We start from the raw sequence: 19,805 nt of genomic DNA on the forward strand, positions 1-19,805 counted from the left end.
TATCGAAAAATGAGCAAATTTTCCAGATGAAGAATTATCTTTACCTTTTGTAACACCGACACCTTGAGAATTATAATCGGTCCTGATAGAAGTACTTTTGCAGGGTATCTCTGCTTGAGTAAGCAGGACATACTGATGCGCTCCAGCTTTTCCTAAAGGTGTCGGCATTGCCAGCAATATGGTGTTTGCAACACCGGGTCATTGCACCACTCAGGTGCACTGGCCGTGCAATGTCACAGCCATGCTGCTGTGTGACCCTCAAGCCACTCTACTGTGTGTTCCTTCCTTGTTTGGTCATTCCTCCGACTGTGCTCCCTGAGTACCTCCAGCTGCAGTCGGATACTCTTTACCGGAGGGGAGATACCGTGGTTTCAATTCTTCTGTCTCTTTTCCGGCACACTGGATTTGTTTAAAGATGAGAATCTGACATGGCTATTCATCTAAGCTTTCTCGTTACTGCCGCTAAGTAAAGTGCGTAGATGTTGCCAGAAATCTGAATGGCTAATAAGAACTAGAAGAACGTAACATGCATAGATTAAGCACCGTTCTAAAAATTTGTATGCAAGGACTCTGATTGTATTCATTACAACCCATAAGGTAGATGCTGCTCTCTTTATTCTTTAACTGACCTAACTAATTCTTTAACTGACCTAATGGGCCACCCAGCCAGTGAGTGGAAAGCTTGGATTTAATCAGAGGATATATGGCCCCAAAGTCCCTGTTTTAAACAGTCCCTAACTGTTTTTAGGACAGATTTCTAAACTTTTCACTCTATAATACAGCATGGGTGCATGCATGTTAAATAATAACTGATTTCTATCCTGTTTTGCATGGGGACCTTAGACAAAACCTATGTACTGTTTTATGAGTGTAACAAAGAACATAAGATCTATAGTCAGAATGGGTGTGACATTTTTTCAGGCATTCAATCCACACTAGTTTGAACAAAGACCCATTTGAGTATCCGTAGTTTTTAGTCTTTTTGTTCTACCTTTCCAAGAAGGCTAATAGTGCCTGTTTGCACATGAGTGTTCCATACATGTTTGTTGTGGTGGTGGTGATGATGATATCTGCCCTACCGGTCATTTCTGAAATGTATTTGCTCAGAAACATCTCATCATACACATTTTTGCATCTGTGTTGCTGTTTCAAAGTTTTAAGATTCCAGAGGGCGCACTTTATTCAATGACACTGATTAAGTGCCTAATGTGTCCCGGGACTTTTGCTGGGTGATGAGGGCACAATAATGAAAAAAATAATGTTCTCAAGTCTCTCATGGTCTCCTGGGAAGACACTCACTTACAAACAGATGAAATCACTGTAATGAAGAAAGGGACAGCTTAAAGGGGAGTGAGGGATAAGAGTAGAGATACTTTTAGAAAAATCTAAGGATTCGGGGGAAAGCCAGGAGGAGATATCACCTGGGTTGAGACTCGAAAGTTGAGTAAGAGTCAACAGAGTAAAGAGAAAAGGCAGAGAAAACATCGCAGGTGCACTCGGGCCTACGGTATGACCTGGAGCGTGTCCAACCTACTCCTTCTCCATTTTAGCAAAGGTCACCCCTCAGCTGCAGAAAATGAACACCTGTGGGGCATCATGGACTCCTTCCCCTTCCTCACCCTCCACAGCCAGTCAGCCACCCCACCCAAAGCACTCCACTTCCTAAATGCTTCTGGGACCATCACTTCTCTCCACCACTTCTGCCCCAACTGTGGTTGTTTCTTGCCTTTTTCTGGCCACGGTCCAGTGGCCAGCTCCCTGCCTCCAGGACAGCTCTGTCCATCTCCTTCCAAACTCATGCTCCACACTGAAAGGGAAACGTCTAAATTGCAAATCAGAATGTGCCATTTCTCTGAGGGGGAAACAACTTTCAAGGACTCTCTCTTGCTCTTAGAATAAAATTCAAATTTTTATCATGACTGGCAAGCTTGGTGATTTAATCTCTGCCTATTGTTCTAGTCTTGTCTTTATCCATTCTTTCCTCACGCTCTGACCAAGCTCTTCTGAACTTCTTGCAGTTCCTTGAATGCATCCTGTTTTGCTTCTGGGCCTTTATATGTGTTTCTTCCCACTAGTTTTTAAAGCTATTACTCAATACCACAAGTCTCATCTTAAATATGGTGTCCTCCAAAAAAGTCCTTCCTTGACTCCCTAGTCTAGGTTAAGAGCTTTTCTTCTGTGCTCCCAGAGCACATTTTACTAATTACACTATATGGTAAGTGGCTGTTTCCTTGAGTAACAGCATGCTAAAATGGGACCAAATACTAGGCGGCAAGGACTCCCATAGTTCACAGAAGATCCTTGCAGAGAAGGAATCTGGAAACCAGATTAAAGATATAAGTGACAGAGGATGAAGTAATCGAGGGATGGCTCGTTGGGAGAATTTATGAGAAAGACTTTGAGAGGGACCAGTTGGAGAGCTTGATATTTGTTCTGAAGTTTGAGATGGCAGAGACGAGGATTTCTCGAATGTCTAAGAAGGACTAAAAGTAAATGCTTGTGGCTGGAACTGCCTGTCTGATGGCAGAGCTCAGAAGAAGCTGTTTTGGGAGCAAAATGTGTTTTCGTTGACAACAAGACAGAAGTGTGTACTGGGGACAAGATGTGGGCAGCCAAGGAGGAGACAGCCTGAGGATAATATTCAAAGAGATTTCATCCAAGAGGGCTCCCAGCCAGAGGCAGACTGTGGCCAGAAGAAAGAAAAAGGGATATACTAATAGCTGCAGAAACTGAGGGGGTAGTTATCTAAAGGAGAGGAACCTTCAGTCAGCTGGTTTTGGTGGGAAGTTTTTCAAGGAAATATGAAAGTGCGCCATGAAATAACCAGCTTTGAATAATCATTCACCAAACCCAAAGAGCACCGGCCCAGGTTTCCTATTCTTTGCCACTCCCAACTCTACCCCACCCACACAACACACCCTTTAGGCCATGGTCAAGTTTCTAGACTGATAGTCCTAATCTGTGGGAGGGAAGATTTAACTTTAAATGGAATCAATTTCTTTATTATTATTATTGAACTAATTCCTTCATTTAATTAGCCAACGAGTGTGTTCTCAGGACCAAAGTGCCCGGGGGAACTTTTTATTATGTAAGTGTTAACGAAGAAATTATGACACTTATCTGAGACTTCCAGGGAAAAGGAAAATAAAAATATGGATTACTGAGTGGTTTTAAGGTTTTTTCTTTGTCTTTCAGTTTCAGCAGTTTGGTTGTGGTGTGCCTAAATGTGGATTTCTTTGTATATATCCTGTTTGGGATGTTCTGACTTTTTCAATCCATGAGTTGATGTCTTTATTCAGTTAGGAAAATTCTCAACATAATCTCCTCATATGTTGTTTTTCCCCTATTCTTTTTTTTCCTGGAACTCCAATTACACATATGTTAGACCATTTGATAATGTTCCATATATTTCTGATGGCATATTGTTTTGTTTTCTAATTATTTTTCCTTTATGTACCTCAGTTTGGAAATTTTCTGTTGAACAGACTTTGAATTCATTGATCCATTTTTTTTCTTTTTTGTATCTAGTCTGCTATTAAGCTCATCCAACAATTTCCTAATTTCATATATCTTATTTTTATTTTCTAGAATATTCATTTTATTATTTTTAAACCATCCATTTCTCTGCCTGAAATTATTTTTATTTATTTTCTTTACCCTCTCCTCTATGTTCTTTACTGTACTTATTATAGTTATTTAAAAATTCTTGCCTATTTTCAGTATTTTGGTCATCTGTTCATCTGCTTCTGTTGAGTGTTTATCCCCCTCTTGATTATGAACCACACATTCCAGCTTCCTATTATGTCAAGTAATTTTTTAAATTGTGTAACAGGCATTATGTATAAAGCAACTAATGTAGATATTACTATGCAGCTAAGCTGAAGAGGACTTCAATCAAAAATTGAGCTGGGATAGGGCACCTGGGTGGCTCAGTTGGTTAAGCGACCGACTTTGGCTCAGGTCAGGATCTTGCAGTTTGTGAGTTCGAGCCTCGCATCAGGCTCTTTGCTGACAGCTCAGAGCCTGGAGCCTACTTCAGATTCTATGTCTCCCCTGCTCTCTACCCTCCCCTGCTCACACTCTGTGTCTCTCTCTCAATAATAAATACATGTTAAAAAAATTTTTTTTTAATTCAGCTGGGTTGAGGCCTTAGTTTCAGTGCAGCTCTTGTTTCAAATATCTTGAAGGCTAAATATTTGCTCTGTGCTTATTGCAAATCTCTCTCTCTAGCAGTATTTTCAAAAATTCTTACCTGCCACTGTGAACCTAACAACTTCCCGATACTAAAAACTATCCTTAAAAGATCAGTGGTGATCATAGTTGAATGTAGGTTTGGAGTATTATATAATGAAATATGGAAACATTGGGGAGATCCGTGGCATTCAGTGAGTGGATATTTTCCAAATGACCATGCCTGATATTACAAAGTCATCCCTGGGGAAGAGATGCCTCCGAACAAAAAGGTATGTCCGATGGATGTTATTGTAATGGAGGAAGAAAACCACCGAAGGGTTTCAATGTCACGGTGCAAATAATGTCTAAAAAAGAGACTACTTATTGAGTTTTGGTGTAGTAGAAAAGGAGAAATCCACAATTATCAGGAAATTCAATTAAAATACTCCTCCCTTGGGGCGCCTGGGTGGCTCAGTTGGTTGGGTGTCCGACTTCTGCTCAGGTCATGATCTCGGTTCGTGAGTTTGAGCCCCACGTTGGGCTCTGTGCTGACAGCTCAGAGCCTGAAGCCTGCTTCCGATTCTGTGTCTCTCTCTCTCTCTCTCTGCCCTTTCCCTACTCGCACCCTGTCTCTCTCTCTTTCAAAAATAAATAAACGTTAAAAAAAATAAAAAAAAAATACTCCTCCCTTTTCTAACTATATGTTTTCATGAGGCTATATTTTCTTTATACACTTCAAGAAAAACAATGTATCACATCAGAGTGAGTACAGAAGCAGGTAGAATACAGTTGTCTTCCATTAAAGAGATTTGTAAACAAAAACAATGCAATCCTATTCACCAATATTTTTATTTTTAAAATGATAGTTACTTTTCATAAAATATGTTACAGATTGGGGCGCCTGGGTGGCTCAGTCGGTTGAGCGTCCGACTTCAGCTCAGGTCACGATCTCACGGTTCGTGAATTTGAGCCCCGCGTCAGGCTCTGGGCTGACGGCTCAAAGCCTGGAGCCTGCTTCCGATTCTGTGTCTCCCTCTCTCTCTGCCCCTCCTCCATTCGTGCTCTGTCTCTCTCTGTCTCTCTCTGTCTCAAAAATAAATAAACATTTAAAAAAAAATTAAAAAAAATATGTTACAGATTGTCACCACAGAGTAAAAAAAAAAGCCTCTGTTTGGATATCTAATATGGTAAATATTAATAGTTATCACTCACATTAAAAAATTCACCCTTTGGGGGAGTTTCTGATTTTTAAGAGTAAAAAGGTCCTGAGATAAAACTTTGAGAACTGCTGCTATATAATTACATAAAATGTGAAAGTTACTCAAGTTCGAGTTGTGTTAAATTTTATAAGTTTGATGTTAAAATTTTACAACATTAGCATTAAAAATACATATGTTTATTCCTCATTATTATGCAGGCATATTATGCCTTTAAGTTTGTTGTATGTTTTCCTAATCTAATTAGGCATTAGGCTACCAATGTATTTAGAGGCTACCAATGTATTTAGGCTACCAATGTATTTAGAGACATTTAGAGAGCGACATTATTTGGGCACTTTCCTCTTTAACACTCAGACTTCTCCCCAGTTCAGCCTTTTGTTATGAGAATACCAGAATCGGTTTGCATATTCTTTTCTTCATTTTAATTAATTTTATTATTTATTATTATTTTTTAGTTTCAGTATAGTTAAAATGCAGTGTATATCCATTTCCGGTGTACAATATAGTAATTCAACAATTCTATACAATACCCGGAGCTCTTCACAAGTGCCCTCCTTGATCCCTGTCACCTATTTCACACATCCTCCCCCCTTCCCTCCCCGATATCCCCTCTGGCAACCACCAGTTAGTTCTCTGTAGTTAAGAGTCTGAGTTTTGTCTCTTTTTCATTCCATTCATTTGTTTTGTTTCTTAAATTCCATACATGAATGAAATCATACAGTATTTGTCTTGCATATTCTTTTCTTTATTTCTTAATTCATTTTAAAAACATTTTTTAAGCACTGTATGAAGGCATACAAAGAATACAAAGATAATAACTTCCCTCAGGAGCTAAGGATCCAGTAGGTTAGACAGAGAAATAAATGAAAGATTATAAAAGAAGTTTAGAGCTATGATAAACATATGCACACGGTGTAACAAAGAATTATGAAGTGGTGCCTGACCTGTGGAAGGTATCATGAAAAGCTTCATAAAGACAAGGGGCCTGGGGCGCCTGGGTGGTGCAGTCGGTTAAGCGTCTGACTTCAGCCAGGTCACGATCTCGCGGTCCGTGAGTTCGAGCCCCGCGTCAGGCTCTGGGCTGATGGCTCAGAGCCTGGAGCCTGTTTCCGATTCTGTGTCTCCCTCTCTCTCTGCCCCTCCGCCGTTCATGCTCTGTCTCTCTCTGTCCCAAAAATAAATAAATGTTGAAAAAAAAAATTAAAAAAAAAAAAAGACAAGGGGCCTGTGCTGAATGTTTGAGACAAGCCAGTAGTCAGATGAGAAGTTCAGAGAAGGTCAATCTTGGAAGAAAAGACTGAATGACCCAAGGTATAGATGTAAGAAATGGCAGGGTACAAGTAATTCTGTGTTGCTGGGGCATAAATTGTGAGGCTGGAAGGCGAAAAGAGGCCATAAAGAAAAGTAGGAACCAGAAGAGGCTATAAACATGATAGTTAACTGATCAGCCAGTTTAAGGGGGCTCCACGAAGCCCTCGCAAGGACTGAAAACCACAAGTCTGTGGGAATGCTTTGTATGGCCAGCACGGTGCTTTAAAATGGATAGGGATGCTTTTCTCCAATTTGCCAGTCACCCACATTCTCCATGGTCTTGTCTCTTGTCTCTCCTTTTCTTGTTCCATCAGTCTCTGTATGTTTCTCTGCCTACTGATGATTTAACTGACACTTAGGCCATTGGTACTGTATTAGTCATTTGCATCCTACAGGTGTCTCTCATCTAGCTTTTACCAGATCTTGTCCTTAAACCCTTGATACGTAAAGCACTCCACCCCATCGCCCCCCCCAAAAAAATTAGAAAATTTGAACATCAGTGAATATCAAATCCCTTTTCTAGAGATTTACAATATACTTTTGTACATTACTGCCACTGATAAGATCTGTATCAAATAAAAACCAACTAATTTTGTGTTCAAACTAACACAACATCTAGTTTTTTTTTTTTTTTAGAGTGCCATTTTTAGAGTGTGGTTAGGGAATGCCTAAGAGTCTCTGAGATTGTCTCAGAGGTTCTGTGAAGTCAGAAGTATTTCCTAGTAACAGTACAGCATTATTGTCCTTTTCCATTTTCGTTCTGCCCAGAGGGTACAGTGGAGTTTTCTAGAGGCTGTCTGGTGTTCAGTATTAAGACAAATTAAATACTGAAATGGATACGAGGATATATGAAGCCAAATAGCAATGTCATTTGAAAAAATGTAAAACAGGGGCGCCTGGGTGGCGCAGTCGGTTAGGCGTCCGACTTCAGCTAGGTCACGATCTCGCGGTCCCTGAGTTCAAGCCCCGCGTCGGGCTCTGGGCTGATGGCTCCGAGCCTGGAGCCTGCTTCCGATTCTGTGTCTCCCTCTCTCTCTGCCCCTCCCCCATTCATGCTTTGTCTCTCTCTGTCTCAAAAATAAACATTAAAAAAAAATTTAAAAAAAAAAAAGAAAAAATATAAAACAGTGTCACTTTTCTCCCTACTTAAAAAAATATAATTTTTTTTAAGTTTAGTTCTTTATTTTGAAAGATTGAGAGCAGGGGAGGGGCAGAAAGAGAGGGAGAGAGAGAACCCCAAACAGACTCTAGTTGTCAGCGTGGAGCCTGACTTGGGGCTCCATCCCATGAACCGTGAGACCATGACCTGAGCCGAAATCAAGAGTCAGACACTCAACCAACTGAGCCACCTAGGTGCCCCTAAATGGTTATTTTTTAAAAATAAAACTCTAGTGTGTTAACATGCCAATAGGTTAAAAAAAAACCTCTCAGTTTAGTTTTCTAATATGCCAAATATTCACAAACATAATTCAAATGAACAAAAGCCCTTTGGTGTCCTCATTAACTTTAAAGCTAGAAAGGAGTCCTGAGACCAAAGAGTTTGAACACTGCTGACCTAGCAGCATCACGGGCAGTGAGTCACTCTTTTTTTCCTGCCCAGCAACACAGTATCAATTCCTTGTCTTTGATATTTGCACTTTAGTTTTCTTTTGGGGGGTTATTTCTTCCCTGTTCTCAGCCCATAGGTCATGTTGGGGTAACTTGATCCCCTGGCCTCAAGGGAAAGACACTGGATTCAGGTGTGTGTCCAATCACGCCTGGATCTAAACCTAACGTTACATTTTTCAACTACGCGCACCAATAAATTGCCCCTTGACTCCAAAAGATTTTCATCGTAATACACCGGGGTACCAGGAAATGCAGTTTGAGAAATGCTGATCTAATCATCATGCTCTTTCAGCTGAGTACTGACCTACACTTGCATCTTCAGTAGTGTTTTTGTCTTGCCATCTCCTAATACCTTGGTTTACTTGGGCTTTGACTTAATTATTTTGCAATTTGGGTAACAGATTAATTGGTTAATCGATACATTAAAGTAATAATAAATATATTTATGAATTCACAGTAAGACAGACATGATCAATTGGGAAGATGTATTAAACAAATAATTTTGGTAACATAATCATCCTCTGTCTCAGATAGCCCCCTGACCACTCTCTCCCTGGGTAGCTATTATTCAGGGATTAGTTTTAATCATTATCTTTGCCTAGGAAGTCCGCTCGGACTCTCCAGAATAGGTTAGCCGCCCCTCCCTGCCCCATCTACAAAAATCTTCTCATTATTCTTGCGCTTCGCCTTCAGAGCGCTCATCGGGGTTTTAGTTAATTATTTGATGATTTGTTTCTTTCCCACCACACTGTAAGCTCCATATTTATCTTGATCACTCTGTCACTGGGATCCAGCTTAGTGTGTGGTATATGGTGGGCTCCCACTAAGGTATCTGTGGAGTGAGTGAATAAGTGCACGAGTGTCATGACAGGAGAGGTTAAGGGTGCTGTGGGGGCATAAAACAAAGGGAGCCGACCCCGCTTAGGGGAAGGAACAGACGACTAGTAGAGAGATGACACTGTGGAAAAGGAAGGATGAGTAAGAGAGGCATCCAGCTATGGGGAGAAAAGAGAGACGTACACTACAGCTAAGGGTAGTATTTGAAACTGATGTAGAGGGGCGCCTGGGTGGCTCAGTCGGTTAAGGGTCCGACTTCAGCTCAGGTCACGATCTCGTGGACTGTGAGTTCCAGCCCTGTGTCGGGCTCTGGGCTGATGGCTCAGAGCCTGGAGCCTGCCTTCGGTTCTGTGTTTCCCTCTCTCTCTGCCCCTCCCCCGTTCATGCTCTGTCTCTCTCTGTCTCAAAAATAATTAAACATTAAAAAAAACATTAAAAAAAAAAGAAACTGATGTAGAAAAGGAGTCTTGAGCCAGACGGTGAAGGACCATGTAAGGTTTTTTTTAATCTCAAGAGTTTAGACTTTATACCAACGACACTTAGAAGCCATTAGAGGATTGGAAGTAGGGAAATGACAGATCTTTTTGCTTTAAAAGGAAATCCTGATCAGTGGGTACAGAAGTGTTCAGGGGCCAGCAAGTCTGGAGGTAGTGGGACCTGTTAGGTGACATGATCAATCAGGTAAGCCAGTGTGGCTTGGACCTGGGACACATTTACTGCACACCTACTATATGCTAGGCCACGTTCTAAGAAATGGGGATATAGAGGTAAATAATACAAAGTTCTTGAACATACGGGGTTTAAATTTTTTTTTTAATGTTTATTTTTGAGAGAGAGAGAGAGGCAGAATGTGAGCAGGGGAGGGGCAGAGAGAGAGGGAGACACAGAATCCGAAGCAGGCTCCAGGCTCCGAGCTGTCTGCACAGAATCCTCGTGGGGCTCGAACTCAGAATGACAAGATCAGGACCTGGGCCAAAGTCGGATGCTTAACCGACTGACCCACCTAGGCACCTCAACATGTGCTGAGTTCTAAGTGTTCACCTGAGATCACAAGCTTTAATAACTTAGAGATGTGTCATTTGTGATAAATCTTGCCTATAGGAGTGCCCGTTGCAGAACGGTAAAGAGGACACAAAACTAAAAAGTATTAATGAGCTGTAGAACATCCACAAATGTGGAATTTTTGTAGGTGTCTAAATTGTCCAGCACCTCCTTCTCTTACCTTCTGCTGAAGATGCCTCAGAATCTGTGAGTCTAGTCCATATTTTCATTTTCTCACCAAGGCACCCAATTCTAAATAGGGGCTTTTACAAAAACCCTGGGAAGTTTTCTTTAGCAATGAAACTAACATTTAACGACACCTTCAACCTTGTGTAACATTCATCTTTCCTGAGGCACAGGTGGATTAGCTCTCCCGGGGTTCCTTACACCTTGGTGTCTGCCTCTCCTATCTTCAGGATCCTGAAGGGAAATAACCACCGCGCGGTAGGAATGGCACGTGCCGAACCCTGTGGAAATGTAATACATGGTCCTGTATACGAGGCGCACTGGATCCTACCCTTCTCTCCATACCGGTTCCCTTTTGTAGGCCAGGCTCCGTGCCTGTAGGCTCTCTGCTCCCACATTCAAAACGTGCCTTACTCAAAACCACTTTTTGAGGGTGCAGAAGCAGGGATCTGGGACGGGAGCTCTGGTTTTCTAAGGCTGCCAAAATAATTCGGAACCTATATTTGGAAGCATGATAGAGGCTCTACCCTCAGGATCCTCAAGGGTATTCCTTGGTGAATTTCTTTTGGGGTGAGCGGAGGGGGAAGGGACTTCAGAGATCACCAAGTCCAACTTTCTACATCCTCTAGCAGAAACTGAAGCTCAGGGATGCTAACTGCCAGAGCAATGTGTGTGATGTCACCTTATCCTCTATCCTTAACTGAGGCACTATCTGCGTCTGGCCCGGCCCTGAGGGGCAGCTGAGGATGGGCGAGGGGCGTCCGGCACCGCCGGAGCAACCCACAGCCTTATGCTCTCAGTGTGTGATGGGGAGGAGGCCATTCAGTGCGAGTAAGAAAGCGAGGGAGGGAGAGAGGAAGGAAGGGGAGCCAGAGGTGGGAGTGGAAGAGGCAGCCTCGCCCGGGGCTGATTGGCTCCCGGGGCCAGCCCTCGCCAGCGGTTTATAAGAGTTGGGGTAGCCGGGCGCCCAGCCCGCTCGCCCGCGCGCCCCCCGAGCAGCGCCCGGCTCTGAGCGCCGCACGTCGAGGCCCGCCTGGCCCCGCGCCGGCTCCGCGCCGTCTTTAGGCTCGGTCGCGGGCCGAGGAGCCAGGGAGGGAGCCAGCGAGGGAGGCGAGCGCCGCAGCCAGCGGGCCGAGCGCCATGCGCCGCGCCAGCCGAGACTACACCAAGTACCTGCGCGGCTCGGAGGAGATGGGCGGCGGCGGCCCCGGCGCCCCGCACGAGGGCCCCCTGCACGCCCCGCCGCCGCCCGCGCCGCCCGCGCCGCACCCGCCCGCCGCCGCCTCGCGCTCCATGTTCGTGGCCTTCCTGGGACTGGGGCTGGGCCAGGTGGTCTGCAGCGTCGCCCTGTTCCTCTACTTCAGAGCGCAGGTGAGTGCCCGCCTCCCCGGGGGCCCGCCCACCTCGTCCGTTCCGCGCAGGTGGGAAACTGAGGCTGGCCGTCGGCTCGGCTCCCCAGACCTTGCAAGTTCCGGCGGGGAAAGGGACTCTAAAGAGGGTGCGCCCCGCTCGGGGCCAGCCTGGCGCGGGGCCGGGCGCGCGGGCCTCGGGTCTCCGCGCCCGCCTGGGCCCCGCAGGGAGCGGAGCGTGGGCTCGCTCGTCCCGACCTGGTGCGTTTGAATTTCCCCCGCGACGCAGCATTGGCTGCTAACCTCTAATGGATGATTGCACACTCCCCACCCACCCCAACCCCAAATCCTTGCATTTCTCACTAGGAGCTAAGGATTGACTTACGTCCACTTGGGGCGGGGGCCGGGGGGGGGCGGTATGAGCGCAACCCTATCCCTTCCCGCCCACCACCTGGAGGGGTTGGTTCCCGGCGCTGGCTGCTTTGCAGGTGTGCTCCGGACCGCTCGGCTGGAAGGGAGCGCAGAGCGGAAGGTCGCGGTGCTTGCACCGCAGGCAGCCTCTGGAGCACCCCGGGGGGGATGCCCAAGGCGCCAGATGGGCGGAGAAGCCTGGTGGCGGGACCCGGGCTCCGCTCGCGCCTGAGGGCACGAAGAGGGGAGCGTCACGTGCCTTCCCGTTAAGGTGGGCGGCAGAAGGAAGCCAGGGGTGCGTTATGGTGGTGAGGTTCTCACCCCTGATACGGCCTCGCTACAGTCCAGCAGACAACTAAACTTCTAAAAGATGAGAAAGACGGCTGGGAACTGCAGTGAAAGATAGTAGAAAGGAAGGGGTAAATCTGTAATATTATGCTTTCTGGTGGTTTATGCTCTTGTGTTTTCTTGGAAATTGCAGTGCAGTTGGTTGGATTCATTCAAATGTTCTTGTCTGGTGCTGTGAACTCTTTCTCAGAGGAAGTGGAGGGCTGACTGTGCATTTTTTTTTTTTTTTTTTTTTATGGGAAAAGAGAGTTGGGTTTGGACTTCATTGGTTTTCAGATTCAAAGGTGATTACCAAACCAAATGGGACGCATCAAAACATGGCATTGCTTGGAGTGTATGGGTTTTGACATGTGCCAGAGTCTTGAACTCCATTATTTGTAATCCTGGGATTTTTGTTTAATATTCATTATCCACTGTTTTGTGTTTTATAGAGCTAGTTTGATTTACCTACTAAAACAAAGGTGGAGATACGATGAGCCATACTTGAGGACACTTGTATTTGTATATTAATACAAGTAATCTTTACCTATTATTTGTTTCTTAAAAAAAAAAAAAAAAGCCCACAACTTTTGCTATAAAGATTACACCCACCTATAGGGAAGTGATGGAAAATGCTTTTTCTTTCATCAGAGTATGCTACAGTGGAGAATGACCCATTTTCCCATCCAGTTTTCTCCCCCCACCCCCACATGTAAAATCTGTATATATTGAGTACCTACACTGCAGATGAGACTATTAAATGCTGTGGAGTGTGTGTTAAGAATCCTTAATTCAGCATACAATCTCCACCTACTGTGTGCATCACGTGGTGCCAGGCATTAGAGAGACCTATTGACAAAAGACTTAAAATTCTTAGTCAAACACGACAGCACGATTCAGAAAAAGGATGGGACTGCACAAGTTGTCTACTACGTTTTATCTTCTCTATCACCTTAGGGACATGGCATTTTCGTAGCAGTAATGGTGAAGTGAGTGTTAAGCATTGAGAGACCAGTAGGCAATGAATGAGCTCAGGGACCAGCAACAGCTCAGATTGGCGGGAGCCATGGATGGGTGTGGCCATGTACAAAAGAGTGACCTGCTTCTGTAAGAATGGCAATGGTCTGGACAGGCCAAAGGGTCTGTCTGATGGTCGCTCATTATAACTTAGCAGTCTTGATATTACATGGGTGATAGTGAAATTCTCAACCCCATTTTTCCCAAAACAAAACAAAAACAACAAAACCATGCAAATTAGTAAGCCCAGCTAGAAAATTTTCATTTTGGAGATTTAATGTCATCAGATTTCATAAGTACAGTTTTCCTAAATGCCATAAAGATTGGGGTTTTTTAAAGACTTATGCAAAATATATTAACCATTACTCTGGACCCCATTTTGTACTGCATTTTAAAAAATGTTTATTTATTTTTGAGAGAGAGAGAGAACACGAGTGGGGGAGGATCAAGGAGAGAGGGGACAGAGGATCTGAAGCAGTCTCTGTGCTGACAGCAGTGAGCCTGATGCAGGGCTTGAACTCAGGAACTGTGAGATCATGACCTGAACCAAAGTCTAACTCTCAACTGACTGAGCCACCCAGTCACCCCTGTACTGCATTTTTAAAGGGGCATCTTCTTTAGGAAAGAAGTTACTGAGTTATAGTATCTACCTCTGATACCTAAAGGAGTTCTGATTATTTAGAGATACATTCTGAAATAGTTACAAGTGAAGTGCTAAGATGTCTGGAATGTGCTTCAAAATAATAAGTGGGGAGCTTTAGGGGTAGAGAAGTGGTTTCCTACAGATGAGAAAAGATTGGCCATGGGTTGATAATTGTTGAAGCTGGGTGATGGGTTTGTGGAGTCCATTCTACAATTCGTCCTACTTTTATGTGTGCCTGAGGCCTTCTTTCAAAGTTCTAGCTAAGAGAATAGACTCCGTTTGACCCGTCACTGATTTAACGTGTTTACTCATATCAGCTCCTTTAGGTTAGAACTTGGTACCAAATAAGAGATTTTTTTTTATTTCCACTAAAGTTGGGGGTGTCAACGACTTGGGGTTTCTGAATACCTCTGAATTAGAATGAAATCATTTGTATCAAGTAACATGTTTGCAGTTTACAGTAAAAAATGAGAAGGAGCCAGTTTTATTGTTTTTGTTTAAAGTGGGGACAGGGTAGCTATGCAATTCCTCAAGAAGCAAAAAGTAGAATTTAGTTTTAAATGCATTTATTTTTATTTTTATTTTTTATGTATTTATTTTATTTTGAGAGAGAAAGTGAGAGTTTGCGCACGTGTGTGTGTGTGGGGGGCGGGGGGTTGCGGGGAGGAGCAGAGGGAGAGAGAGAGAGAGAGAGAGAGAATCTTAAGCAGGTTCCATGCCGGCACTGAGCCTGATGAGGGGCTCAGTCTTACAACCACGAGATCATGACCTGAACTGAAATCAAGAGTAGGACGCTCAACCGACTGAGCCACCCAGGTGCCCTTAAATGCATTTGAGAAGAATGCCCAGAAGAGTGTAAAAATTACAGTGAGTTTAAAAAGTTTTTTCCATTCTCAACTCATGATTGAATAGTTAAAAATGAATCAGCCTCCTGGATGTTTGCAGATTGCCTGTGCCCAGATTGAAAAGGAAAAAAAAAAACACTAGATCTAGACTAGATTGGCTTTTCCTCTACCAACGTTGCCAAAGAAAAAAATAGCATGTGGTTTGTGCTATATATTTACCACATAGTATTCATACTTTGGTTTGCGAAGAAGGAGAAGAAGGAGAAGAAGGAGAAGAAGAAGAAGGAGAAGGAGAAAAAGGAGAAGAAGAAAACCTTGCAAAAAGTTGCTTATAAAATTTATGTGCGTTTTGTTTCTCTTCTTTTAATCCACATAACCATATTCAAAGTTTGGAGGTTAGCTACAAGATAAGCTTTTCAGAAAACACAATCTCTGTTGCCCTTTTAACTCCTTCCCCCAAACCCCAGTGTGCACACCGACCTCCCTGGCTGTTTGTTACCCAAACAAGGGAGCAATCCCTACCGCAACTCTGATGTAGAGGTGTGCAGGCGCCTGTTTGAAAAAACAGATAACAAAGTAGCACAAATGTCAAGCATCCTGCCTCATTTAACCCTACAAATGATTACATTTCTAGGAAGTTTTTTTTTTTAAAGAGTCTCACTTCATATGAACTACATTATCTGGTAAATGCATTTATAAGTCTCTTAAATCAGATATTCAAGATTTATATAATGTGTTCAGACATTTCTAGGTATAATGAATTCATTTGTAACCCAGTTCACTGTGATTTTTTTTTTTTTTTTTGGATGAGCTTCTGTGTTCCTTTGTTGAGTGTAGTTAAGTTCAAGAAGGTAAAGACTGCCTGTTGTGCTCACTACATTATCAGCAGCATCTAGCCGAGTGCCTGGCATGTTTCGTTTGCTGAAGAAGCTTTTCAAATGATTCAGGATGCTAGAAATTTGCAAATATGTAAGTCAGCTAAGGAGTAGCTAAACTAGGCTAAAAAGTAGCACTTTTTATGTAGTCGTGCAAATTCTCTATCCAGACCATGGTGTCTGGAGACAGGGTGTGGGGTAAGAGAGTGGTTGCTGGAGCCACTGGATGAGCCCTGGGGTGTCCAGCTCTGGGCACCAATCCCGCCCCTTGCTAGCAGTCTTTACAGCACAGAGACTCCAGACCAGAGACCCTCACTGGTGTGTGTGGTCAGCCCACCCCCACGCCTCAACTCCTCTCTTTTCTCCTGGTCTCCATTTCTGGGAAGGGAGGGCTACAAGACCCTGGAACAAGACATTCCTAATATACACTCTAAACTGAAGTAAACAAAATAAATGACTCTATCAAAATGAACGATGCCATGCTTTCGTCACTTCTTTTGGGAAAACAATTGATCGCTTTGATCTATGTCTTAGCTCTTGTGTTACCTTCTGAACCGTGGTTCTCAGCTGAACATTCGAAGCCCTTGCAGAGAGAGCCAGTTGGCTCTTACCCTGAGGGATGTGGGTTCCATTGGCTGAGGGTGGCACCTGGGTGTGGAGACTTGCTCAGAGAGAGGGAACAAAATCTTTGTGTTACATTTCTTTGCACCGAATCATTAACCATTATTACTGTCACAATATTTTTGTACCAGCCGGCATGACTTGTGAAAAAAAAAAAAAAAAATTCGTGTCCGAGAAATTTTGGGACATTTTAATAGCAGAACATCTGTATTTGCACGTTTGGTATTTGAAAGCATTTCTGGTCAAACGTTCACGTACGTCGAGAGGGCCTGGGGTCTAGTTAGGACGCAGATCCCCAGGCAGCGTGCCAGGGACCTGAGATTCTGCATTTCTAACGAGCTCCAGGGGAGCCCGTGAAGCTACAGGTGTTTGGACTGGACTTGAAGTGGAGGCAGCATCCGTCACTGCGGCTTCTGTGTGATGGCACTTAGTTGGTCAGCAGGTCTGGAGCTCAACCAGTTTTAGGCTCCCCAGGCGTTTCCCCGCTAACACCGCCCTGTTCCTGTAGCTCAGCGACTTTCTGGTGGCGAGCCAACTAGGTCTTGGCATCATTCTTCTTTCTTGAGGTCTCAACTGAGTGACCCTTCACATCAGCTGCCCAGGCGTCTCTGATTTTGTGGGAAACTGATCGGCATGAGTGAGCTTTTTAAAAAAAGTGCGATTGAAAAGCTTTCCTTATATAAAAACTCACATATTCTGATCTGTACTTATTATTTTAGTTGTTTTTAATGCTTACTTTGGAGACAGACAAAGTGTGAGCAGGGGACGGGCAGAGAGAGAGGGAGAGACACAGAATCCGAAGCAGGCTCCAGGCTCCGAGCTGTCAGCACAGAGCCCCACGCGGGGCTCAAACTCACAAACTGCGAGATTGTGACCTGAGCCGAAGTCGGACGCCTAACTGGCTGAGCCACCCCGGCACCTCTAAAGAAAATACGAAAAATAAATATGGATTGCAAATAGTTTTGCTTCGTGAATGACACCTCTCCCAGGATTATAGATAATCCTTATTATATATGCAAGACTGAAATAATAAAATTTGTATTGGTGGCTGCACATTTGTTGAAGGCTTATTATTTCATTTGAGAATCTCAGATATGGAGAGAGTACTTTCTAGTTTATGTCTGATGGTTGGTTAGTAAACCTGCACATCTTTTTGATTACTTTAAAAAAGGTAAATCAGGCAATGAGAGACCTGGTATTAATTGATGGAGCTCATATTATAAACTTCTATAATTCTTCCTTTTTTCATCCAGTCTATACCTATTAATAAGCAAATGCTCATGAGGTACCTTGAATTTTTGAAAGAAGAGGACAATAAATTAAGCAAGTGTTATTTAAACAACTGATGGCTAATTCTCTCTACCCTTTACCTGGCAGCTGAAACCGCTACAAAGGCTCGTCAGAGCCCCAGGAGGAGACAATTTCAAGAGGAGAGTAATACTTGAAGAACTGTTTAGACAGAAAACCAGCTAACAATTCAAGGGGGATGGATATTTTGGGAGGGACAGTCCCTCACGTTATAGAAATTTTAGCATGTCCCCTCCCCAGCATCTGTCCATACAGCCCGTTCGCCCCAAGCAGCCCTCCTTATCCCATGGGACACACCCCCTGACAAACGCACCACTCCAGGTGAAGAAATATCGATGAGAGTTTCAACAAAAAGGGAAATTTGCTTCTGGCTTTAGGTTTTGGGCAATGGATCTCTCCCTCCTTCCTTGGCATGGTGGCTAAAGATGGTGTTAATTTTGCCCGGTTTCGTAAGCTTCGTGCTTTGAATATCCTAGTGGGTTTCATCATCCCATCTAGCGACGCTGTGTATGACTTTCAGACCAAAGCTTCTCTACCTGCACTGACCACGTGTGATTTTCCTTGATGCTCCTTCCTTCTATGAGGACTTTCATTGCCAGACAATTTTAATAATTTCCCCATGAATCACACGTGTGTACTTGTGCTGTGAATCATAGCTACTCATAAAAATGAATTAGAAGTCAATGTTTCACCAACACCGAGGGTGATTGTATTAATTATTAATTGTTGGGGACATAAAGACTCTTGCAAGAGTGAATTTTGTGTCCTGAAGTCAGCCACACTTTATTGAATGGCAGAATGATCGAAGATAATTTCTCTGTATCCTGTCTTTTTTCTTCTCCCCTCAGATGGATCCTAATAGAATATCGGAAGATGACACTCACTGCATTAATAGAATTTTCAAACTCCACGAAAACGCAGATTTGCAAGACACAACTCTGGAGAGCCAAGACACAAAATTAATACCTGATTCGTGTAAGAGCATTAAACAGGCCTTCCGGGCAGCTGTACAAAAGGTGAGTCCATATGAGGATCTGAGTCAAGGGCCTGCACTGACCCTGCTATTGCTGAAAATTAATACTGGCTAAGTGCTGTTGACTTTGTTCTTTTTCATTTTCATCATTTGTAAAAGAGCTAAAGAGAATGGTTTTTAAGAGACGAGCAGAGGGGCGCCTGGGTGGCGCAGTCGGTTAAGCGTCCGACTTCAACCAGGTCACGATCTCGCGGTCCGTGAGTTCGAGCCCCGCATCAGGCTCTGGGCTGATGGCTCGGAGCCTGGATCCTGTTTCCGATTCTGTGTCTCCCTCTCTCTCTGCCCCTCCCCTCTTCATGCTCTGTCTCTCTCTGTCCCAAAAATAAATAAACGTTAAAAAAAAAAAAAAAATTAAAAAAAAAAAAGAGACGAGCAGAATTCTTTTGAAGCTGTTAGTGGCTTGTTATAGTGACCAGAGACTTTCATGCACAGACTCGTCCCTTTCCTATCCTTTCTTTCCTTCCCTTTTCTTTTCTAAGAGGAGGCATTTAAATTCATACATTGAAGGACAGCAAAGATAGCTTGTGGTGGTCCATGGGTCAGTTTGCTAGTGTGAATTCCCCGCCCTGGAAACCTTTCCCTCAGCGTATAGGACTTGCTGCTGTTGCCTTTACATTTGGTTTTGTATTGGCAGACTCTCCTGGTCCACATCTGTTGATCCAGGACTCTGTTAAAAATGCTTGTAACTGGTCCATTGTTGTCATCTGGGGTGAGGAGGTAAAGCGAGCAGAGCAGGAGCTGATGTGGCGCCCAAGATGGAAACTGCGTCCATTTTCTGTTTTTCTGGGAGAGCTGGGTGAGAAGGGAGGAGATGGGGTCGGGGAAGACCAGTGACTTCTCTTACATTGACAGCTCTAAGTGAGAAACACTGTCATAACTGTGCGTCCTACTTTTCTGAATAGAGTCACTCAAGAATTTTGCAGCCTTGGAAGTATTTTACGGACTGACTCCACCAAAAACTGGGGAGAACCCAGTGACTCCAGTGAATTCTAGCATGCAC

The 19,805-nt window shown here is 43.8% G+C and overlaps 1 protein-coding gene across 1 annotated transcript in view; it reads left to right on the forward strand.

The window, feature by feature from the left end:
- Nucleotides 1–11,325: 11,325 nt before the first annotated feature.
- Nucleotides 11,326–19,805, forward strand: part of TNFSF11 (TNF superfamily member 11) — a 38,417-nt gene continuing 29,937 nt past the window's right edge. Inside the window, exons 1-2 of the mRNA XM_086711499.1 lie at nucleotides 11,326–11,747; nucleotides 18,621–18,788. Of these exons, the coding sequence (XP_086567625.1) occupies nucleotides 11,517–11,747; nucleotides 18,621–18,788 (399 nt within the window). The 5' untranslated portion in view covers nucleotides 11,326–11,516. The remainder of the gene's footprint in view (nucleotides 11,748–18,620; nucleotides 18,789–19,805) is intronic.

This window comes from Puma concolor, chromosome A1 (assembly GCF_028749965.1).
Source record: "Puma concolor isolate L17-30 chromosome A1, mPumCon1.1.hap2, whole genome shotgun sequence".
Classification (NCBI taxonomy): Eukaryota; Metazoa; Chordata; class Mammalia; order Carnivora; family Felidae; genus Puma; species Puma concolor.